This window comes from Andrographis paniculata, unplaced genomic scaffold (assembly GCF_009805555.1).
Source record: "Andrographis paniculata isolate CXL003 unplaced genomic scaffold, ASM980555v1 Contig79END, whole genome shotgun sequence".
NCBI classification, from domain to species: Eukaryota; Viridiplantae; Streptophyta; class Magnoliopsida; order Lamiales; family Acanthaceae; genus Andrographis; species Andrographis paniculata.
Window position 1 is genome coordinate 4327458 of NW_026137616.1, and position 23806 is coordinate 4351263.

General features: G+C 31.4%; 2 protein-coding genes across 7 annotated transcripts; both read left to right on the forward strand.

Annotated features, from left to right (window-relative positions):
- Window positions 1-223: 223 nt before the first annotated feature.
- Window positions 224-7341, forward strand: LOC127240756 (double-stranded RNA-binding protein 2-like). 6 transcript variants are annotated; one of them, XR_007836355.1, is made up of 7 exons: window positions 225-364; window positions 1481-2022; window positions 2132-2182; window positions 4069-4288; window positions 4877-5876; window positions 6372-6655; window positions 7063-7341. XR_007836355.1 is itself a non-coding variant. In XM_051259601.1 (7 exons), the coding sequence occupies exons 3-6, from the start codon at window positions 1777-1779 to the stop codon at window positions 5830-5832; spliced, it is 1473 nt and encodes a 490-aa protein (XP_051115558.1). In that variant the 5' UTR covers window positions 225-364; window positions 1481-1639; window positions 1774-1776; the 3' UTR covers window positions 5833-5876; window positions 6372-6914. The 6 variants fall into 6 exon arrangements, 3 of the variants coding, with proteins under 3 accessions (XP_051115558.1, XP_051115557.1, XP_051115559.1); XR_007836356.1 differs by lacking the exon at window positions 7063-7341 and adding an exon at window positions 6753-6914; XM_051259601.1 differs by lacking the exon at window positions 7063-7341 and having other exon boundaries at window positions 1481-1639; window positions 1774-2022; window positions 6372-6914.
- A 9640-nt stretch (window positions 7342-16981) lies between these two features.
- LOC127240587 (SUPPRESSOR OF GAMMA RESPONSE 1-like) lies at window positions 16982-19408 on the forward strand. Its single transcript, XM_051259331.1, has 6 exons — window positions 16982-17174; window positions 17795-17858; window positions 17978-18164; window positions 18280-18755; window positions 18827-19075; window positions 19172-19408. The coding sequence occupies exons 1-6, from the start codon at window positions 17167-17169 to the stop codon at window positions 19208-19210; spliced, it is 1023 nt and encodes a 340-aa protein (XP_051115288.1). The 5' UTR covers window positions 16982-17166; the 3' UTR covers window positions 19211-19408.
- Window positions 19409-23806: the final 4398 nt, after the last annotated feature.

The window sequence follows — 23806 nt, forward strand, 5'->3', positions numbered from 1 at the left end:
CGCCGGAGGACTAAAACAGTAAAAATTTTTTACTTATGGGACTAGTTTGCGACAGGCTCCACTTACGGGACTAAAATGATAAGGGGGTCCAGTTAGGGACTAAAATAACAGTTTACCCAAGATATTAAATTCAAATCTTTCAAACTTTCTGCCCAAGAGTGGTTGCAATGGACGGATGAGAGCGAAAAGACTCACAATGGTCTTTTTCATAGGTCTATGGCGTGCGTTTAGTTTAAATTAAATAAAACCAAAATTCCTCCTACTTTTCTCATCACCAAACCTTCTCCAGCAAGTCCTAGGGCTCCTCGCACGTCGTCGGCATCGGAGATGGCGACACAGGATTGGCCGCGCATCTTAATTTCAGGTTAGTGATATGGTGTTTCCTTCGCTTCCCTAAATAATTCTCCCATTCTCTTGAACTTTCCAATTTTCTGGACATAATCCTCGTGTCAAATAATTACGAATTTGGTTCATCATTCTGGCATTTTCTCATTCTTCATTTAGCGTATGTCTGTAATAACACTTTTGTGGAAGGATTTTAGTGCATATCTTTGCATATATACCTTAGTTTATGTAATCCCATTTTTTCATTCTTAATTTATAATTAATTTTATTATACAATAATTAGTTTTACTAATATATTTTTTTTAATTATTTAGTAATTATATTTGACTTAAATTCAGGTATTTACAGTAAAGTAAACACTTTACCTGGGATCGGAGAGAGTAATAAATAAATTAATATTTAATATAATAAATACACATTAGAATATTTTTTAAAATTTTTTTATACCATTTTAAATATAAATTCTCATCATTTTCAATAAAATTTCTCACAAAATATCAAAATAATAAAAATAAATATTTTACTAAATTTTATAATTCATAATAATTAATAAAAAAAATTTTCAAAAATTCTACACACACCACCGATACAAAAGCAACTAAAAAGTTTAAAAGAAAAATATACAATGTCCTTGTTTATTTTTTGATATATAAATACTCATTCCGTTGTGTTTGGCACAAAATTTTAGTGTAAAAAGTAGTGAAAATTGTTTAATAATAATAAAAAATATTATAGTAATACAATTATTTTTATAAAAATAAGACTATTGTTTTAAAATAAAAAAAAATAGTAAACAAGATTTATATGGCAAGGGAGGAACAGTAAATATCAAACAGTTATTTTATTGAACATCTGACATAATATAGAATTAATTAAAATTTAACAAGTAATTGAATCAACTAAAAACTATTTGGCTAAACAATTCATATATGAAAGGAGTTTTTTTTTAAAACCGAACGGACTCCAGACCCGGACCCGACTCCGAAAATCCGATTCTGAATCCGCCGGTCCGTTCGCAATGCAATATTCTGTATATTTATTTTGATTTTAGGAGTAGAAATGATTGTGTGCTATAAAAGATTCTCTTTCTCTCTCTTACGTTGTTTTTAAGGCGAAAACTATTACTGCATCGCAGAACTGCAAGGACCCCCCTCTCTCCCTCTTCTCTCTCCCACCGAAAAACTCAAGCCGAGTAATGTGACCATAAAAAACCCTAAGAGAAATACTAGAGCAACCGTGGTCCTGTGATTTGATGCATTCTCCTTTGTAAGCTGCAGTTTATCCACTGGAGACGGTGAGAATTCAGTGCTGTTATGTATAGTGTGCTTTCCTGCTTTGGTTGTCGTTGTTGTTGTTGTTATTATGGCTTCTGTTTGATTATATAATCTTCATTTGGATTTGGCGTCGATTTTGTGTCTTGGTGCCAAGAAGATGTATAAGAACCAGTTACAAGAGCTAGCGCAGCGGAGCTGCTTCAATCTGCCGTCGTATACGTGCATCAGGGAAGGTCCCGATCACGCGCCGCGGTTCAAGGCGGCCGTCAACTTCAACGGGGAGACGTTTGAATGCCCTAGCTACTGCACCACTCTCCGCCAGGCGGAGCATTCCGCCGCTGAAGTAGCGCTCAATGCTCTCTCTGGCCGCGGTCCTTCCAACTCACTTGCAGCTAGAATTCTGGTAATTCTTTTCGGTTTTGATTTGTTTGGTTTTAAATTCGTTCTTCGCATTCCTCTTTGTTTGATGGTTGTTCGTTTGCTGTTGTGTGATTGTGGTCGATTGTGCAAAGTTTATTCCTGCTCAGATGAAAAGGAAAAGAGTAGATAATGGCGGACATGTGGTGCGTTCTGTCTTTCTTGTTGTTATACTGAGTAGTTCCATTGTGGTTTTAGTGTTTCGTATGTTAATGGAATTAAGAGAAAAGTGGAACAATCAGTGCAAAATTGAAAATATTCTAATTCTTTTATATGCTTTTTAGATGAATCTGAGGTTCATTTTGGCGTTATTGGCGAAATGCTGCAAGTATTGTGTTTCTTGTTGTCTGGGAATTGCTCATATAAATTGGCGTTTGTCTCTGCCATTTCGTCGCAACTTGACGTCATATCTTTTGAGTTTATTCATTATGTTGGATATATGGCATTTGATTTATGATTTTACCTTTTGCATAACCAATCTTGTTTGGTAATACTTGCCTAACATTTTTTATTTTACTGTGTGCTATGAAGATGGATTTTGCAGAATCATGAATTCCTTGTTTTTAACAGTGCTGTTATCATTTTAGTAAGTCGCGTGTTGTTTGCCAGGCATATACGTTACCATTGCCAGCTTAGAATCTGATCCCAACATTTAATTCGGAAAGAAATGAAGCTATCTCAGACTAGGAATTTCAAAATCTGTTGGCGGTATTTTTTTTGTTGGCTATTTTTGGCACGCTGTTTTCATATTTTACATCCTACGGTTTGTTTATTTGGATGCAAAACTTGGTTTTACCCGCTGTTTTAAGCAGTGGGCCCTATGCTGAAAAGGATCCATTGTCATTACAGCTAGGACCAACCACAAGCTTTGAACGTCGTAATTACAGATATGGCATGGCCAATCGTTGAACTGTCATGATTAAATATAGAATAAGACTCGAGCGTTGAACGGTCATGATTAAAGATAGAATAAAACTTGTGTCATAGAAGGAATAATTTAATTAATTCGGTCTCTTCATTTTCATGTCTGTGAGATTGTTCTAGATGAGTAGCGTTGAACGCCTGAACAGTCCTAATTACAGATAGGATAAAGCTTGTGTCATAGAAGGAATATATAATTAATTCGGTTTCTTCATTTTTATGTCTGCGAGATTGTTCTAGATGAGTAAAGATTTAGTATGATTATATGTGACATCCAGCAGAATGAAAATTTGTTTTCCTTTGCCTATTTATTTCTGAAGTGGGCCTTATGCTGCAAAGGGCCTGTTATGTTTACAGATAGGGGCAGCGTCGATCTCTGAATTGTTATGATTTCTGAAAGGACCGAAGACGAGCTTCGGAAAGTCATGACTACAGTTAGGATAGAACTTGAGCTTTGGAAGGTCATAATTACGGATGCATTGAAAGATAATGAATAATTTGATTAACCCAGCCTGCTTGTTTTCACATTTTTCTAATTTGTTCGGGATTCATAGAGCTTGATTAGGACCAAATGCGATTTTAAGTGGGATAGCAAAATGATAAAATGAGCTTGTTTGCACATTTTTCTAATTTTCATCTCATTAAAAGATAATATGAGATGAAAATGCATAACCTTGGTCCACTTTTACTCGTTCCAACACAGCAAGTGTTTTTTAGTTAAATTTTCAAAGGTTTTATGGTGCTCGGTTGTGCGTTACACTTCATTAAGTGAGAACTCTGGAACTCTATTAAGATAGAAATGCTTGTTTATCATTCAGAGCTTTGTCATTTCCTGAAGAGAAAATTGAGTATTAAAATAGAGTTCCTATTTTGAGGGTTAAATTGTGTTAAATTAGCAGGACACCCAATTTATAACAATGGATATTGCCTTGAATTGTGTATAGTTTAACATGTTTGATAGGTCCTAGAACCTTGTATCTGAATTCTAATCTCTACTTTAGCAAATCAGACAGCCAACATTTTCTTATCAATTTTTATACTTGCATCAAGGGTTCCTATTTTCAATTTGACTGCTCTGCTGATACTTATTTTACTTGACTTGACAATGCAGGACGAGACGGGGGTATATAAGAATCTACTGCAGGAGGTTTCTCAAAGAGTCGGTGCATGTTTGCCGAAATATTCAACTTTCAGAAGTGGTCTTGGACACCTTCTAGTTTTCACCTGTACTGTAGAATTGGCAGGGGTTATATTTACTGGCGATCCAGCTAAGAACAGGAAGCAAGCAGAAAAGAATGCTGCCATGACAGCTTGGTTCTCTCTCAAATCATGTAAGTACCCTATATTATACTATACATACATATATGTATATATATGTACATATGCCCTTGATGCCGTATTTGTTTGTTCAATCGTGTTCTATAGTGTGCAAGGCTTTACTGATGAATTGGCATAGCTATGGTTTCTTTTGAGTGCTACTGCACTTTGTTATGCTTAGAAAAGAATATTTACAATAAATAGCAAACACACAATTTAATATTTTGATTTTGCCGATCTTGATTCTTGAAGTGTTTAGTACCTTGAAATTGCTTTACAATTTTATAGTTTCTCATTTTTAAAGCTATAACAGAAGTTTACAATATTTGTTGCATCTTAGTTTTTGCTACAATGCTTGAACTACACATTTTGATCACCCCTAAATCTTATCCATAATGATCGTATCCAAAGTATACGCCTTAATGCTTTTATTGAACATAGTAATGCAACCATAGGCCTCATTACCATCAAATGTAAACTGTGAAAAGATCTAACTGAAACTACTCTGTCGAATCAAAATGTTATAAATGCTTTGGTATGTGTCATTTTCCACCTTACCAAAACATTCTCACTTGATATGTTTTCTTCTACTTCTTTTGCAGTACTGCAGAAATCCGAAACATTCCATGAAAAGAACCACAAGGATGAGCTAGAGCACGTCACTGTAGCTCATGCTCTGCAGCAGTATCTGGTAAAAGCAAGAACTGCGAAGGTGCCTTTTCCAATCAAATTCCCGACAGTAAGTCCAAAGCTGGCAAGCACATTTCCATCCCCGCCTGCAACCTTGAAACTTCTTCCATTGATTTGCCCAAGGACAGGCCAACAAAACAGACCAACTGCACCATTGAGCAACACCTCAACATTCCAAAAATATGTTCGAACAAAGCAAAGCGAGCTGGAAACCGCAGTTTCAAATGAGAGCCTTTCAATGGTGATGGAGAACCTTAGACACCGACTAGCGCAGAAGTTCCCTGCCGCAGAAGCAGCACCCTACATTCCATTCCGGCATTGCAACCCTCGCCGAAGAATCGCCCCACCAGTAACGATCCGCACCACAGTTCCTGTATTCTCTCCACCGCCGGCGCTTCCGTCTCCCCAACCGTCATTAGCTCTGAGACCTCCAGCATTGGGTATTGCGCCACCTATCTCTGTAAAACAAGCTGTTCCTGCATATGCTAGCACACATGTCCCGTTCGAGAAGCTACCCCTGGTACAACCACCATCTATACAGGATGATACTCACCTTTTCAGATCTACAATGGCTAGAGCAGAGCAGCCACCGATGTTTCGAACTCTGTCAGGTAGACTAGAAGATTCGCGTGTCTCCAGGCTTCCAGTGTTTCAAGTCGAGGAGCCTCGTAGCTGTAAGTTATCGCCTGCCGCTATGGTGCAGTATTCGGAACACACCTTACCTCCATCTGAGATATTCACAGCTCCAGTCGAGCCTTGGGTTTCAAATATTACCCCTGCCAATTCAAAGCCGGCTTGTGGTGAGGTATTGTCGACTATAAATGCTGTGCAGGACAAGCTGCAGGAGCTGAAGATCCAAAAGAAGTGAAGATATAATCGGAGGGAATTGAAAATTCGCAAGAAAACAGCGCAGTAAGCTTCTTTTGATATGACATAAGTAGGTTTTTGTTTTCTTCAATTCTTCTTGCTTTTTAAGTTAGTTCTGCTCTTGTCTTTGGGATGATTTGACAATCTTGAAGGGTTAAAACTTCTCAATATTTTCCAGTGCGAGTTTTTTGCTTTTATCTTATGCTTTTATATGATTTTGAAATACATGTTCTGTGGTTATGGCGGCTGTGTGTATACATATAGAGTTATATATATAGGCAAAATACCATAACATCCATCTATGATTTATGAAAGTTGCGTGAAATATCTCATTATTTTAAAATTGCGTTCTCTTTTATTGTTTGAGAAACTTTGTCCCCATTTTGTCATTAGTTAATGGTAGTTGTTTTGCACGCCCGCTAACTGCGAAAGTAATTAAGAAATTTCATGACTGTTAACTAACGGAATGGGGTTTAAATGTAGGATTGCAGGCCAGGGATTCTAACCGTTTTCGTCATACTCTGGTTTTTTGGTTTGTAGGATTACTATTACTACAGAAAGAGTGGTCAAACTCAAATCCTGACATTTGGCGACTGGGAAAATGCCAACAGCCTCCCCATAACTCAGTGCTTCGAGTGCGGCAGGCAGCCAGGCCGGGCGGCCTCCTCGCTGCAGCTGCTCCTCCAGAGAATGCTCAAACAATAATAACGCCGCCGATCTCTATGGCGTTGGTTTTGGATACGGATTTGGATTTGAGAAACCTCTCCCTCCTGTCTCAGTCCCACGCCGGAATTTATGCTGCTGCACCTGTTCCTCACAAAAAGGTGAGATCATCACCATCACCATCATCATCATCATCCCTTTTTCTTGGGATGTGCAGAACCCAACAACTGTGTTTAATTTTGTTTGTTCAATCTCCAGCTAATTGATGAATTGAAGTCAGTCAAGATAGTTTCCAACTGTTTCTTGTCCGAATCTGGTTGTTTGCTTGCTAATTATGTCTCTGTTTTGCTCCATTCTTTGCCCACAATTTTGAATAGAATAGAACAAATTTTACCTTTTGATTTATATGAATGAATGTTTCTGCTTTTTTACGATTATGTTTTGTTTTGTATGTTATGATATGATTGATAGATCTTTCATTCAATATGGTTAATTACGTTTTAATTAGTTTGTGCACATTCTTTGCAATTTTAAAGTCATTATTTCTTTTGCTAATGCTTTGATACAGATGTCACGTTATGCCAAAGTCATAAAGAACATCGTCAATAAAAGGTGTACTAGTTCTAAAGTGGATGTAGCAGTTCAGCCGAAGAGTGTCTGTAGCCTCATATTCCACGGAGAGCGATATTGAGAGTTTTATTATTATATGTACTATAAAAAATTTGAAACCAATTAGGATATTATGTGATTTAGGAGCTAATATCAATCTTATATTTTTTTTGTTTTTCAGTAAATTAGGGCTATATGAGTTCGAATCCTGCCGCATTGTAATTCAACTTGCAGATAAATCAAATAAGACTTTCGAAAGAGATTATTCACGACGTATTTGTACAATTGAACAAATTTAATGGAAATGACCAAGAGTTGCAAATTTTCATACAATTTTGGAAAGATTTTTTTTTTGCCATCGCTTAAACTAATATTAATGTTGCCTTTGGGCGAGGGCGGCAATTACACTAAATATTTGTTGAGAGGCAATTACATTTTTCATAAAAAAAAGATAAAAATATTAAACTAACTATAGGATGAAAATGATAATTATATTCATAAATTGAAAATATTTTAACATTGGAATTTATTAAGAAAAATTTTAGATAAAGACTCACTTAAACTAGAGCTCCATGAGCTAAACGGTGATTAAACCAGACACATGAGCTAAGCTGTAACCAAAGCAGACACACTGAGTCCATAAAGCAAGCCCCAATAGAGAGCCAAATAGTGAGTCTACACTTAAACTGAGCTGAAGAAGCTACTTGATCACCTGAAATATATTTTTTGAGGTTGAATGAGACTTATCTGTTGATAATCTCCGCTCATATGTTGCTAGACCAGAAAGCGCAGCTTCTAGCTCTTCTTAATAAAAGAAAGACTGTGTTTGCATGAAAAATCTCAGATATAAAAAGGATCAGCCTAACGGTGTCCATGCACCATATTATTCTGGAAGCTGAAACTAAGTCATGCAAACAACTTCAATGACACCATAATACAAATATGCAATAGGTAGTTAAAAAGAATATGATTAAACTGTTTAATGCAGGTATAATCCATCCTATCAGTTACGCGAGTGGGTCAGCCCGACCCAGGTGATCCCCAAAAAATGAGGATTCATTGAAAAAATTGATAAACAAAAGAGATCTTTATGACAAAACCAATCACTGAATTGAGAGTATGTATAGGTTACATAAAGCTAAATGCTAGAACAATCATTTTCCGTTGTCATTCTTTGATCGATGCCTTGAGAAGTTAGCCGACCATGAGTACTACTGCTTTCTGGATGGCTATAGGCTACCATTAGATTCCTATTAAGCCTAAGGACTATGAGAAAACTATTTTTACTTGTCCATATGATACTATTGCTTACAAGATGATGTTTTTAAGTCTCATGGTTCCCATGTAAAAGGGCATTTCATTGGTCAACAAACAACGATCAAACTTTTGTAGTCTAGATTTTATTGGTCAACCCTGCAGAAAGATGTTGATGCATTTTCCAAAGATTGCAAAAAATGTCAAAGATTGAGATCTATTTCGAAGTGAGATAAGATGCCTCAAAGAGAAGTTCTGATTGTTGACATATTTAATATTTTGGTAATCAACTTTGTGGGACCATTTCCGAACTTCTTTAGAAAAATTCTATATTTTAGTTGTTGAGGATTATGTGAGCAAGTGGGTGGAAGCGCAAACGCTCCCTACTAATGATACTCATAATGGGACCTGTTTCCTGAAGCACACATTATTCTCAAGGTTTGAAGTTCCCAAGACTTTAATCAGTAATGAGGGCACCAAGAATAAGGCACTGCAAGTATGATGTTTGCTAGCATCTAAATCTTTCTTTTCATCGTTAAGTAAGCAGTCAATTGAAAGTTCCTAACAAAGAGATCAAACACATTCTTCAGATCAAAGTCAACAGGAGTCGTAAAAACTGGGCTGACAAGCTAGATGAAGCTCTTTGGCCATACAAGATAGTCTTCAAGATGCCAATAGGGATGTTTTCATACAAATTAGTTTATGGAAAAGCCTGCTATCTACCATTAAACTCAAACATTAGCGCTTACTGGGCCATTAAAATTTTGAATTTTGATTTACTGCCAACCCAGGAGAAATGCACCGCTCGTCTACTTGACTTAGCCGAGTTTCGCTACCTTGTATATGTGTGACACCCTGGCCCACAAGCCACACAAAGTTGGACGTGTCAGGATTAGACTGGCTTCATAGGTCAACGTGAGTCCTTTAAGCGATCTTTGTCCTTATTTATGCGCACCTTAGGAGACTTCTTAGGGGGTTACCCATCCTAAAATCACACTTCCCAGAGGGTCACCCATCCTTCATAGGGTAATTTGAGGAAGGGTGACCTTTGGGAAATGTAATTTGAGGATGAGTGATTCCCTGGGAAGTCTCCAAGGGTGTGCGTAAATGAGGACAAAGCTCGCTAGAAAGACTCTGTTGACCTGAGGGGCCAGTCTAATCCCGACACGCTCAGTTTTGCGTAACTTGCGAGTTGGGGTGTCATAGTTGGTATCAGAGCCGACCTGCGACTGCCCATAGTCATTGACCGGGCTGTTAAGAGGCCTAACAATTAATAGATCCTTGGGGTGCAACATGGACATTGCATTCTTAAGTCGGGAATGATGTAATATCCCCGGAGTTGAATAGTGATATGAGTCGAGGATGATGTGATACCCCCAAGGTTGAATAGAGGTTAAATTGATTGAATATACTACTCATGTCAACAATGTACACATTTTTTTTGGGAGCCCGCTGAAAGAACTTTCGAGTTAAGTAAGTTTGTATTAGAGTAATTTGAGAATTGATGACTCTCTGGGAAATCTCTCAGTACGCGTGAATGAGGACAAAGCACGCTGGAAAAACTCCTGTTGACTTGTGGAGAAATTGAAATCAAGGTGGACTGGGCTTTATATAGTCAGATAAATTCTGCCAAGTGGAGCTATAAGAATCAGTGATGAAAAAAACACCTTCCTAGTCAATAGAGCAAGACTAAAACCTTATATTGAATCACATGTACTGAAAATTGCCAAAGTAGATGTAAATCTGATTGAAATTTAACCGCTTGCTCCATAATCAAAGTGAAAACCTAGACTCAGACTTTTTTAATTTAATTTTACCGCTTCCCTAGTATAACTTACATATTTCTTAGTATAGAATGCCACTTTCATAGATAGAGTAGATATAATTACAATTTTTCATAGTTAGAACCACCACAAGTGATTGATGGCTTTATCGTTTTCATAGTTTAGCTAGTTCTTTAGAATTAGATAAAAGTCAAACTGCCAAACGGGCACCTTATCGCTTTTATAGAGTTAGTCTACTTAGGTAGCTAGATTTATTTATTGGGTAAACTGTTTTTAGTAACTATACTATCTATCTAACATTACAAATACCCTTCTAATTTACAATATATTACACAAATGTCATTATCTTTATATAATAAAATACTAATAAAGGTACTTTAGTCTTTTTACTTTTAGTTCTACTACATTTCAATATAATATTAATATTTTTAAAACTCCATGCAAAATGTAAATTGATAGATAGATATAGGACATAGGGAGTATTAGCTTTGTTTAGATAGAGATTTTTGAACGTTTTTTAAATTTTGGAAGTTTGAAAAAAAAGTTAGTATTTGATTTGATGTTTTGTGAGAGAAAAAATGTATTTGATATGATATTTTTTAAAAAATAAATAGTATCAAATGAGTAAAAGTGTGTTGTGTAAACAAAGCTATTTTTTATTATTAAAAATGAATAATGTCAAATGAGTGAATGTGTCGTTCCAATTCAAAGTACATTTATTATTATTATTATTATTTTTATTTTTATTTTTTACATTCAAAAGTATTTTTTATTCCTATTTTAATATAAATAATTATACACCAATACCAAAATACTCTTTAATTTTTATGTAAATTATAAACATACTATTACACCTAGAGCTAATTTATACGTAAAGGGCAAAAATATCAATTTTTTTTACATATTTTACTAACTAATAAAATATGAGTATTATTTTTAAGGGTAAATTATATAATACCCCCTCGTGTTTTAGTGAAAATGCACAAAACACCATGTGTTTTATTTATTGCGTAAAACTCTTTTGTATTAATGTAAAATTTGCACAGAACACTTTCTTCATTCAAAACTGATATTTGATTGTAAATATGAATCCAACTATGAAATGTTTATACAAATAAAAGAGGCAGATCATTTTTTAATATAATAAATAAGTAAATAATCGATTAATTCTTCATTTTATAGTTTTTTTGGAGATAAATTGTTATTGATTTTTACAAAAATTATAAAAATAAAGATTTGATAAATTATTTATTTATTTATTTTATTCTAAAAAGACCATTTAAGATATGTTACCTCTTTTATTGTATAAAACTTGCATACTTAAAGTCTATATTTACAAACAAGCATCAGTTTTGGACAAAGAGAGTATTATATGCAAATTTTACATTTAACAGTTTTACACAATAAATAAAACACATGATATTTTATACATTTTTTTATTAAAATACAAGATGGTGTTATATAATTATCCTATTTTTTAATCTACTACAAAATCCTTAAAAAATATTTTGAAATGAAATAGAGGGAGTATTGTTATATATATATATATATATATAACTATAGAATAATTATTTCCCGTGTGTTCAATTTTTTTAATATCATTTTCAGGTAGTAATAATTTATAAATTATAAATATGTTCACTCAACTTATTGTTTCGACACGATTTTATATTAATATTATTAAAAAATACAATATATACATATATTCATATAAAATATATAATATTTATTCACAAAGTCTATAATTTAATACAAAATATATTTTTTTATATAAAGATATGTGCTATATACATTATATATGTTGTATGAGAGTTTATCATGTGCTAAAAGTAAGAGTTGCATGAGTTTATAAGATTATATCATATATTTTATTTGTATTATATTAATATAAACAATATGTTATTGTCTGGAATAATATCGTATATGTTAGAATATAAAACTGAAATTTTCTATTTCAATCATAAGAATACGTACATATTTATAGTGATATATAAATCGTCTAAATTAGACAATAATCCTACCAATCTCTTAAATAAGATAACTACCATAAATATAATATATTGCTTCTAAATATATTTTAATACCCCTCTTCAAACTCAAGATATGATGGAACAAACTTGAGTTTGTCAGAAGTGGCCGAAAAAGATATAGCCGAGATCTTCCACGTACGAATTTGACTTCACCAAAATTGACAGAAAGTGGTGTAGCCGTCCATTGGATCAGAGTCAAAAGCAGAAGTCTCAATACCGTTAGAGTTGAAAACAGGACTCGCTCGTTCACAACAAAACTAAAGCCGAAAACAAGACTCGCTCACTCTATAGAGCTAGAGTCGGAAACATGACTCACTTGTTTACAACAAACTAGAGTCGGAAACAAGACTCCCTCGCTCTCAATAGAGTTAGAGTCGAAAACAAGACTCTCCACGGCATTAGAATTGAAAGTAGACTCTATCAGTGGAGTAGTGGAGGCAGAGACGACATGAAAATAACAACATGATTGTGGATAAAAAGCAAATACATTAATAAAATATAAAAATATATACGAGATAAAACGAGTTATGGAGGTACCCGGAGAGAATTTGGCTCATGTTAGAATATAAAACTGAAATTCTCTATTTCAATCATAAGAATACGTATATATTTATAGTGAAATATATAAATTATCTAAATAAGACAATAATTCTATGAATCTCTTAAATAAGATAACTACCATAAATATAATATATTGCTTCTAAATATATTTTACCAGTATATTATCTATAAACACACAATGTAATATCAGCAACAGTACTGTAATCATCGTAACGGCTACTATATTATATAGATGTAAATTTGACACATTGACTTAAATAAAAAGGAAGCACAAATTTTATGGGATGAATCATTTGTTTATTATTATTATTATTATTATTATTATTATATTAAATATTATATTAAATACTTTTTTAAATATTAAAATTACATTTAACACAACATAAATATTTATTTGTACTTTTCTCATGATTCAGGTCTGTTTGTTCGAGGGATTGGATTTTGAATTGAGATTTAAATAGTAAAATTTTTGAATTTGAATAGTAGTATAATTCGATATAAATAAGTGTTGATGTAATATTTTGAATATAAAAATTAATTTTTAGTATAATAAAAAATAAAAAATAAGTATTTGATTTGATATTTTTTTTTTAAAAAAAATGAATAAATAGTTTATTTGGAGGAGAATCTCCAAACAAACACACATGTCTTATTAATTTTTATAATAGATTAATAAATAATAACTTTTTATTATTTAAATTTATGTTTACCTTTTAATTATCATGAAAAAATTGTTGTTGTTTTTTAGTAAAAAATATTATTTATGTACTTTTTTTTGCTATAAAAAATTATTATTATCTCTGTCTAAAAAATAAGTATTATTAGTTTTTTTATACGTAGATCTTTAAATATTGATTATTATACTTTCTCCGTCTTATAGGAACGATATAATTTTCTATTTTTTGTAAATTCCAAAATAAAGGTATCATTTCTTAATTTAGTAAGCGTACCGCCTATCTAATATAGTACGCAAGTGTCGTTACTTTTATATTACACCGTACTAACAAGGACAATTTTATTTTATTTTTACTACAAACCAATTTAACATTAACATTAAAAAATCAATACACAAAAAGTCAACGGTGCTCTTGTTAAAAAAAAAAAAATACAAAAATATCTCTATTAGTTTTTTATAATACAAATACAATGACATTTGTGAAGTAAATAATATAATTATATAGATATTTTTTATGTTAAATATAATGATGTAAAAAATAATGATAGAAACGAAAGTAGTATTATTATTCATTTTTATAAAAACTCCTACTTAATCACATGAATAATTTTTTTATGATGGAAAAAGTATTATATTAATAAATGAATTTGTTTAAGATGGAAAGTTTTATAATACTATTAAATTTAATGAAATAAAAAAATAAAATAAAATATGATGATATTTTTGGAAATAAAACTAAATTAATAATTGAGTATAGACTACAAGAACTATAAATGAAATTTTTTTTATTTACGTATAATAACCCTAAAGTAGAAAATTAGATTAATTAGATGTGGCAGATAGAATAATATTTAATATTCTTGTTTTCATTATTTTAAGAGTAAAGTTCATAATATATTTTAGAATTTTAGTATAAGTTTACTAAATAAATTATATTTTATTTATTTTGTCAAACTTTATTTAACAAATAAAGTGTGCATAGAAACTTAATTCGTCCAAAATTGATATTTCGTTGTAAAAATATATCTAATTATGCAAGTTTTATATAAATAAAAATAATATTATTTGAATAAAATAAATAAATAATTAATTCCTAAATTTATAGTTTTTTTTTTTTTTTGAAAATTAGGTAATAGTTAGTCTCACAAAATTATTACACAAATGATTGATAAATTATTTAGAATTTGTTTGTTTTATAAAATAATTTGAAATTTTTTTTAATGTAAAATATAAAAAAAAATTGTATAAATAATATAAAAATAATAAATATAATAATAAATTTTTTTAGAGAAATATGTTCGTTTGTTTTCAGGTGACAAGTCCAACCCTACACCACCGGGCCATCCGGGGATAATATTTTAAACATCAAATCAAATAATATTTAAAATACTTTATATATAAGTTGCATATTTAGGTATGCATTTACATCAAAACACTACATTTGTATGAAGAGAGTGTTTTGAACATATTTTAATTTAAGATAAAAAAAACTTTTATATAATAAATAAAATATAAAGTATTTTATACATTTTATTAAAATACAAAATATATCCTTATTTTAGTTTTCAAAATAGAAAAAAAATAGTAAAAAAAAAAAAAAAAAAAAAAAGATAAGGATTGTTTATTTGACTCTATTTATATTTTGTATGTTGATTTTAAGTTAAATATTGAACAATACATATTATTATAATAAATCATAATATTATGGGCAAAACAGCAAAAAACTCTCCCGTGGTTTACCTAATCTGTTGAAAACCCCCGTGGTCCTAAAACTCCAAAAAACCTACTCGTGGTTTATAAAACGTTGCACACTCGCCCCCTCCCTTTAAATCACATTGACGGCGTTAAATTTTTACCCTATCAGACCGTTATGCCTCTGTGTTTCTCTCTTCTGTTCTTTCTTCTTCTCTTCTCTCTAACTTCTTTCTTCCATCTTCTTTTCTTCCCCAAATTCTTTTCACACATTTTTTTCCTCAATTTTTCTCTTCTTCTTCTCCAATTCCTTTTCAAGCCATAACAGTTCCACTTCTTTCTTTTCTTATTTTTCCTCAATTTTTCTTTTTTTCTTCTCCAATTCTTTTTCACGCCTTTTCTTCTTTTTCCCCCAATTTTTTTTCTTCTTCATCTCCGATTGTTCTTTAAAGAATGAAGAATTGGAAAAAACATAAGAAGAGAAAGAAGATGACGGACGGAAGCGGCTGGAGCAGGGAAAAAGGAAGAAAGAAAAGAAAGAGAATAAAGAAAGAAGAGAAAGAAGAAGATGAGAAAGAAGGCATCGAGGTTTTTTTTTCTCCTATTTTTTTTTTCTCTATCTATTTTTCTCCAATTTTTTTTCTTCTTTATTTTTTCTCCCTAATTCTTTCGTACACGGTTGCAACGAGCAGCAAGTTCTTTTTTCTTCTTAGATTGATTTCAAATTTTGATGTCAAATTTAATTTTTAGATTTTTAGGTTTGTAAAAACAGAAGAAAGTAATTCTGGGTTTGGTAAGAAAGAAGAAGAACAAGGAAGAAGAAAGAAGAATGAACGAGGAAGAATAAGAAAGAAGAAGAATAAGGAAGAAGAAGAAGGAGGAAGAAGGTAAAAAGTAGTCGTTAGGGTATTTTAGTAATTTTATACAGAAATATCACTCTATGGACCAAAAATCGCATTTCAGGCGCGTGCTATACAACCTCTGTTAAATCCTAACGGAGGGGGGATTTTTTTGCAATATTTTGGAAACCACAAGTAAATTTTTTGGAGTTTTAGAACCACGAGGGGTTTTCAGCAATTTTCGGAAACACATGGAGGTTTTTGCTGTTTTGCCTAATATTATGTAATAAAACATTAAATGAGAAGGTTCTTTTAAATTTATTTTAATCTCTAGTTATGATTTTTAGGATCATTTTATGTTTCTTTTAAGCCAGTTTCCTCGAATCTTACTGTTTGAATTCTGCGTTTTTCGAAAAAATTATATTTTTTTTATCTCATAAAACATCACATCAAATATTATTTTCATACTAAATTTAAATCATTTTTTTTTTCAAACTTTATCGCAAGAAACACACTCATAGATTGTAGTAATATTTTTTTATGAAAAATAATAATAATAGCAATTTAATAAATAAATAAATAAAATCAAACTAAAATCATAATGCATTAGCAAGTATTTTTTGGTTTCACGGTAAAGCTTGGGGAGAAAGTCATGACGTCACCACCCTGAATCTCCTTTCCATAAAATTTGCGTTATCATTCATCTTGTAATAGAAGCTCCCAGGTTCGGACTCAGCTTCGGTCAACGCGCGGGTCCCGCGGTAACCGTGTATTTGTTCTATGTTCCAACAAATTAAAACGAGAAAGTGTAAAAGAAAAAATAATAAAAATCAAGAGACAGAATATTGCTAGTAAAATTAAAATTTGTATATTTTTATATTATAATTTATAAATTTAATTATTTTAATAAAAAAATAAAAATTTATATCTAAAAATTAATTTGTATTTTCATTATTTGTTTACTAGTATAATTTTATTTTTCTTGAATACTCAAATAGTTTTAAAGTATGTAGCAGCTTCTGTTACTTAACCGAGTGGAGAAGAAAGGAGGGAAAATGCCGGTCGCTCGCACCCCAGCTTCCTTCCCGCTGTTTTAGCTCTGCTCTGCTCACCTCAGATTTTCTTCCTTTTTCTCTCCGTCGTCGTTAGATATATATTTGCTCTCTGTCAGATTCCACATAACTTCGCTCTTACCTGAAATTATGAGCTGATTCTTCGTAGGTTTGAATGGATAGGTAATTCTTAATCAACTATCTGGAGATTTGATTTTAACTATTATTTGCAGTCCACAATTTCTCGCCTGTCCTCGGCAAAAATATGTATGTATGTATGCGAAGAAGATGATATTTTTGCTTCCATGAAACTCTACTCTGTATGTGTTTCGCTTTCCCTGGATTTTAAGCTGCTGTTGATTATAATGGGAAACCGATTAACATACCTGAGATCATGAGAGCTCATCAAAATTCCCCTTTTCAACACTGGTGTCCACTGATTTTAGGGCTGCCTGATCCTATTCTCTCTCTCTCTCTCTCTAGATATATATATTTGTGTCTTCTATTCTTTGCTTGTTTCGGAATGGGATGAGATTGATGGGTGCAGTGTGACATCAATGCTGGCTATATTTTAGGTTAGAATGATTCGATGTTTCTATAAATGGGAAGAAACAAGTGAACAAAACAATACTTGGTAGATAAAATCTCTCTGTCTTGACTAAATTTATATTATGTACTTAGTTCTATGGTTTCTTGCCAAACAGATTCTATTTTGGCTGATGTAATGTTTTTGAGTTTCTTGCCAATGCAAGTTGAAATTATTGCAGTGTTGGATATGGCCTAATGTTTCTGTAACAATGCAGGCAATGGCTTATTGATGGTCGAGGACTTGCGAGGATGGTGAAAAATGCCGGTCTGAACAGCAATGTAAGTCTGACATATGATCGAGCGTTTTTATAGCTGTTAAAATGTTTATGTTGTAATATAGCAATCAATACAGTTTCTGCTAGTGAAAGTAAACATCTAAAGATTAGTTTTCGATTCAGGTTTCTCATGGTTTGCCCTGCCTACCGACCGGGATCAAGTTTGATCCTTCGGACATTGAGCTGTTAAATCATTTAGCTGCAAAGTGTGGAATAGGGAATGTAAAACCCGAGCTACTCATCGACGAATTCATTCCGACACTTGAAAGCGACAATGGGATATGCTATGCCCATCCAGAGAATCTTCCAGGTGAGTCAACAGTCGAACATTGATGGATGCGTTGCCACAATTGAGGTTTAGACATCGACATTGTTAAAAAGATGTTAGAAGATAGTAGTGATCCTTAAATGATTATGCAATGTAGGAGCCAAAAAAGATGGGAGCAGTATCCACTTCTTCTACAGAATAGCTAATGCATATTCGACTGGTCAGAGGAAGCGTCGACGCATTCAAGACCCAAAGGCCGCACACGTTCGTTGGCACAAGACGGGCAAGACAAAAATGGTTGTCGAAAATGGAGTTCTGAAAGGTTTCAAGAAGATCATGGTTCTGTATGCCACATCCGCACGCGGATCCAAGCCCGGAAAATGTAATTGGATCATGCATCAGTTCCATCTCGGCGCAGACGAAGATGAGAAAGAAGGAGAGTTTGTGGTTTCAAAGATTTTCTATCAGATCAAGGAGAATGAGAGTAATGTAAGTAGTTTGGAAATCGAAGATCGTGATTGTGTAGTAACAACGACGACTCAAGTGATTGATCCGAAGACTCCTAAGACAAACACTCCTCCCCCTCCTGTCTATGCTTCAGATGATTATCATTTACTACAATCGCCTCTTCCGGTCAGTACCAAATTCTACTATCCATTTTTGCTCGAGTTTGTGTCCAACGACGATTTCTCCATATTGTGTAGGAAACAAATTATTTCAAAGAGGCTAGCTTGAGTTCCAAGTTGCAGGATGAAGCCTTAGCTGGTGAATTTGAGCATGTTGATGATGATGATGATCTTGGCACCAAATTGGAAGGGCTGTCTGAAATGTGCACCAACAAGATGATGGATTCTTGTCTGGATCTGAAATCGTCGACAGCAGCTGCAGATGTCTATGGCATCGGCGATCTTGATAACTTAGACTTGGATAGTCCACCGGATTTCCAGCTTAGTGTAAGCTTCGATCTCCCCTTTTTTACTCTCCTGTCTCAATTTCAAGATCGGTTCGATGCCGGCCTAACATGTTTAACTTGTTCTAATGCTCAACAGGATTTGCAGTTTGCTTCCCAGGACAGCTTGTTCGATTAGCTGGCTTGACTGTGGTATTTATATTTAGACAGCTTGTTTCAAACTCTGCCCATTTAGATCAGAAGTTTAATGTTTTGTGTGTTGTGGTTTTATGCCATTGTATAGAATCTTGATTGATTGGTAACATGGAGAAAACAGACATTCAGTTACAATATAGGTCTCTTCTAGGCAAAGTTTTCATCAGTGAATGATGGGATAAAAACAACCACAAGGTTTGTTCGTTTTATCACAAATTTCAGATTTCTACTATTTTAACTCTGTATTTTTCGAAAAAAATTATATATTTTATTCTTACAAAATATCTCATCATATATTATTTTAATACCAAATTCAAATCAATTTTTTTTCAAACTCATCAAAAGAAATATACCATGAGATGATCCAAGAAAAGCTATTTCAAGAATGCATGTAGAAAATAGTCTTATAATTGGGAAAATATATTAGAGAGAGAGATAAAGGGTAGCTGCAAAATGTGATGACCTCTACTAAGTCAGCTTGCCTATCAAAAAATTTACATGAAAATTGGAATAAGAATATGGAGTCATAGGAGTTCATCTAAGGGTGTGTTTGTTTTGCGGTTTGGATTTTAAGTTGGGATTTGAATAGTAAAAATTTTGAATTTGAATAGTTGTATGATGTGATATAAATAGGTATTGATGTGATATTTTGAATGTAAAATTAATTTTTTAGTATAATATAAAAAATAAAAAAATAAGTGTTTGATTTGATGTTTTTGGGGGAAAAAATTAGATGAATAGTGTAAATTCAATCCAATCCCCCAAACAAACACACCTTAAGTCTTTCTTCCTAAATCATCTCTACATTATGAGTGTATGCTATTTTTAGGGTGAGTTACTAAAAATTGATTTTGATTTGAATTATTTTTTAATTTTAAGATTGATTTGAGCTTCAAGATTTTATTATATATTCATTTCATAGGTAATAATTATAATATAGTATTTTTAATTTTTTTTATAAATAAAATAACATTTTAAGAAATAGAAATATAATTGTATTTTATAGAAATTTTTTTTTCAATTAAAATAAATTATTTTTTGAAAAAAAAAAAAAAACCTTGATTGGATTTTGGAGTGTTATTTTTCAGAAAAGAATATTGTATGGCCGTATAGATGAATGGACACGGTTTTGGAAACGCATCAATATTTGAAAATTAGAGGCGATTCTGCATGGCCGTAGGAACTCGGAATACAAGAAATTCTTTTTCTAAAAATAATAATCTATATTCTATATATTACGGGTGTGTTTTTTTTGGGGGGATTTGGGGAAATTTGAATTTGGATTTGGTTTTTATTTGAATTTTAGGATGAGTTTGAATTTTGTTGTTTCTTTTGTATTTGAGTTTGGTTGGGGTTTTGGGAGTTTTGATGTGTATTGATTTGATGGATAATGAATAAAATAATATAAATATGTATTAAATTTAATTGATAAAATTTATATTGTATAATTTGATTATGAATTTATATTATACCTAACGTATATATATTTAAATTTTTATTTATTTGTATTATAGAAAACTTTATTCTCTACAAAATCACATATATATTGTATATATTTTTTTCCCTTATAATTATAATAAATATTAAGGGAAAAAAAATACATTTTTCCCTTATAATTAATACACTTTACTCCAATTTTCCCAAATTTGCATTTTTTTTGAAAAAAATATATTTTTTTCTCTCACAAAACATCCCATCAAACATTATTTTAATACCAAATTTAAATTAAAATTTTTCAAACTCAACCAAAAGAAATACATATATTTTAATTTAAAAAATGAATAAATAAATAAAGTCAAATCTGCTGCAGTTGGGGTCGGCCAAACGGTAGACAACAGATCCATAATAATATAGATGTGTATTAATTTGTATAAAATATATAAATATATTTTATAAATATACATATATATTTATAAATTTTTATTTATTTATATTATAAAAAATTTTATTCTCTACTATATTTTATTCAATTATAATTATTATAATTTTTTTTATATTTATAATTTTAAAAATTTTATTAAAAAAAAAAAGACAAAGCTTTTTTGACTCTGTTCCCCAAAACACAAACAGCCCAAGTTTGGGCAAACACTGAAAATGCTCAAACTTGGGCTAAAGAAACAAGCCCTACCTATTTGAGTCAAATGAAACCAAATCTTTTATGATATAGTTAATAGTTTACTATTGAGTTGGGATTTCATGCTGAAACCTAATATTCAGCATCATGCTAATTCATTAATAGTCTTTGAATTATAAAAGTTAATCTAAAGGTTTATATTAATTTAGAGGTATAAAAGTAATTTATCTATCTCCTTTTGTAATTTCAACTCCAAAAAAGAAAAAAAAAAAAACATAATCTTTCAACAAAATTTTGAATAAGATCGATAAAGACGAGGAAAATCTATTTGTCATTATATCAACCTCAATAAATTCCTCAAAAAGCAACGGAGACATCGAATAAATAAAAATTTCAGATATTTCATCTCATTAGCTCAACAACCTGATTATTTCATAAATTTTCAAAATCTCTATAACAACCAAATATCAAAATCTCGTTTGCATCTATTAAAATTTTGAATAATATACATTAGTGATCGTTATTATATCAAAATATATAAACTACTATTAATTAAAATAAATTAGCATCTTGAATTTAACATTTACGTATGCATAGAAAGCATTTCATACTATATTATACAACTCGATACAAAACTCAACATTCCTTAAAATGTGTGACAACATTTTAATACTTAATAAACAACATATTGTTTGACGTTTTTCAGCATCTGATATAAACATGATCAATTGATTGACATACAATGAAATTAATAAAATTTTATAATTTTTATTATGAGTATGCACATAGTAGGAGTTTGTAGTCAAGATTAAGATCTAGAAAAATTTCAGCATTCATTATTGTATAAAAATACTTATATTATTGTTAATTAAAAATTTTTTAACATATCGTTCAATTGAATTTAGCATTTTCGTGTGCATGAGAGAGCATTTCATATTATATTATACTTATACAACAATCAGCATTTTCTAAAATGTGTGACAACATTTTATTATTCAATAAACAACATATTGTTTGATAATTTTCAGCATCTAATATAAACATGATTAATTGATTGACATGCAATAGAATTAACAAAACCAGATGTTGCTTACAATTTATAGTGTACGTGTGCATATAATAGGAGTTTGTAGTTAGATTTAAGATGCATAAAAAATTCAACATTTATTGTTGCATAAAAATACGTAGATTATTGTTAATTAAAGTAAATCAACATTTTGTTTAATTAATTTCAACATTTATGTGTGCATGAAAGAGCATTTTATATTATATTATTCAGTACGACATCAGTTGTCATCACATACTTTTTCAATACTCTTCCGATCACTATCACTACCCTTCTTCCACCATCGCTGCCGCCCTCCGCTCAATCATCTCATACTACTTGAACGCAAATTACCACTCACCATCGCATTGCTCAACACCAGCGATCTACCATCCACCACAAATGAGTTTCTACCAATCAATCAAGTCCACACACACTCCCAGAGAATAGAGATCACCGCCAGGACAACGGCGATGGCAGCGGCAGCAACCTCGTAGACGACAGCAGTGGCAGTGGTGGCAGCGTAGACGACAGCAGTGACGTGAACCACAATATAAAATAATCATAAATAATTATCCTAAAAAATCTGAATTAGATAAAATATTTTACATAAAAAGTCAATTTTACCTTTATTTAATTTACATCATTAATTTTATATCAAATTTAATTAATGAATGAAATTAAATCAGCATCATGATAGCATTGGCATCAGGGATCCACATCCAATAACTAATCTATACTATTTAAATTCCCGTGTCCAAATAAAAGGCATCATCTTTACCGGGACGGAAGAAGTATTTATAATAATAAAACATTAATTTTATAGTTATTTCGAATGTGTAAAAATTTAATATTTTCTCCATTGGGTGTAGGTTTTTTATTTAATTTTTGCACGCGAATTAAAGTATATTAGTATTTCATAAATATGTAGTGTAATATCTATTTTTCTCTTGGTATTAAAGTAAAAATAACGTAAAATGTAAAAAATAAGGATATTTCGTATTTAGTTGATAGTTAATTTTTTAACAAAAAGAAATACTACCTCCGTCCACCGCCAATCTATTTATTTGCATTTTGCGTCATTGTTTTTAATATTAAAAATATCCTTATATTAATATAATTTTTTGTACAAATTTTATTACATTAGTATTATAAGACACCAATACAAATATTTTTGTCATTTGTTTTTTATTTGTACTATGTTTTGATATAATGATTAATATTCAAAAATTAAGATGTAAAAAGTAAATGGATAGATTGACGATGGATAGAAGTAGTAATTTTTTTTTTACTTAAACTTACTTTTGGGCGAGAAGGAGTATTATATTGGATATTGTTTATTTTATTTTTATGAGATATATGTAAATTTAAAGAGATAAATTGTTAAGAATTTGATGAATCAAAAGACAATAACATTTAAATTGATTTATATTAAAAATGTTATTTCCCTTTGTGCAAAA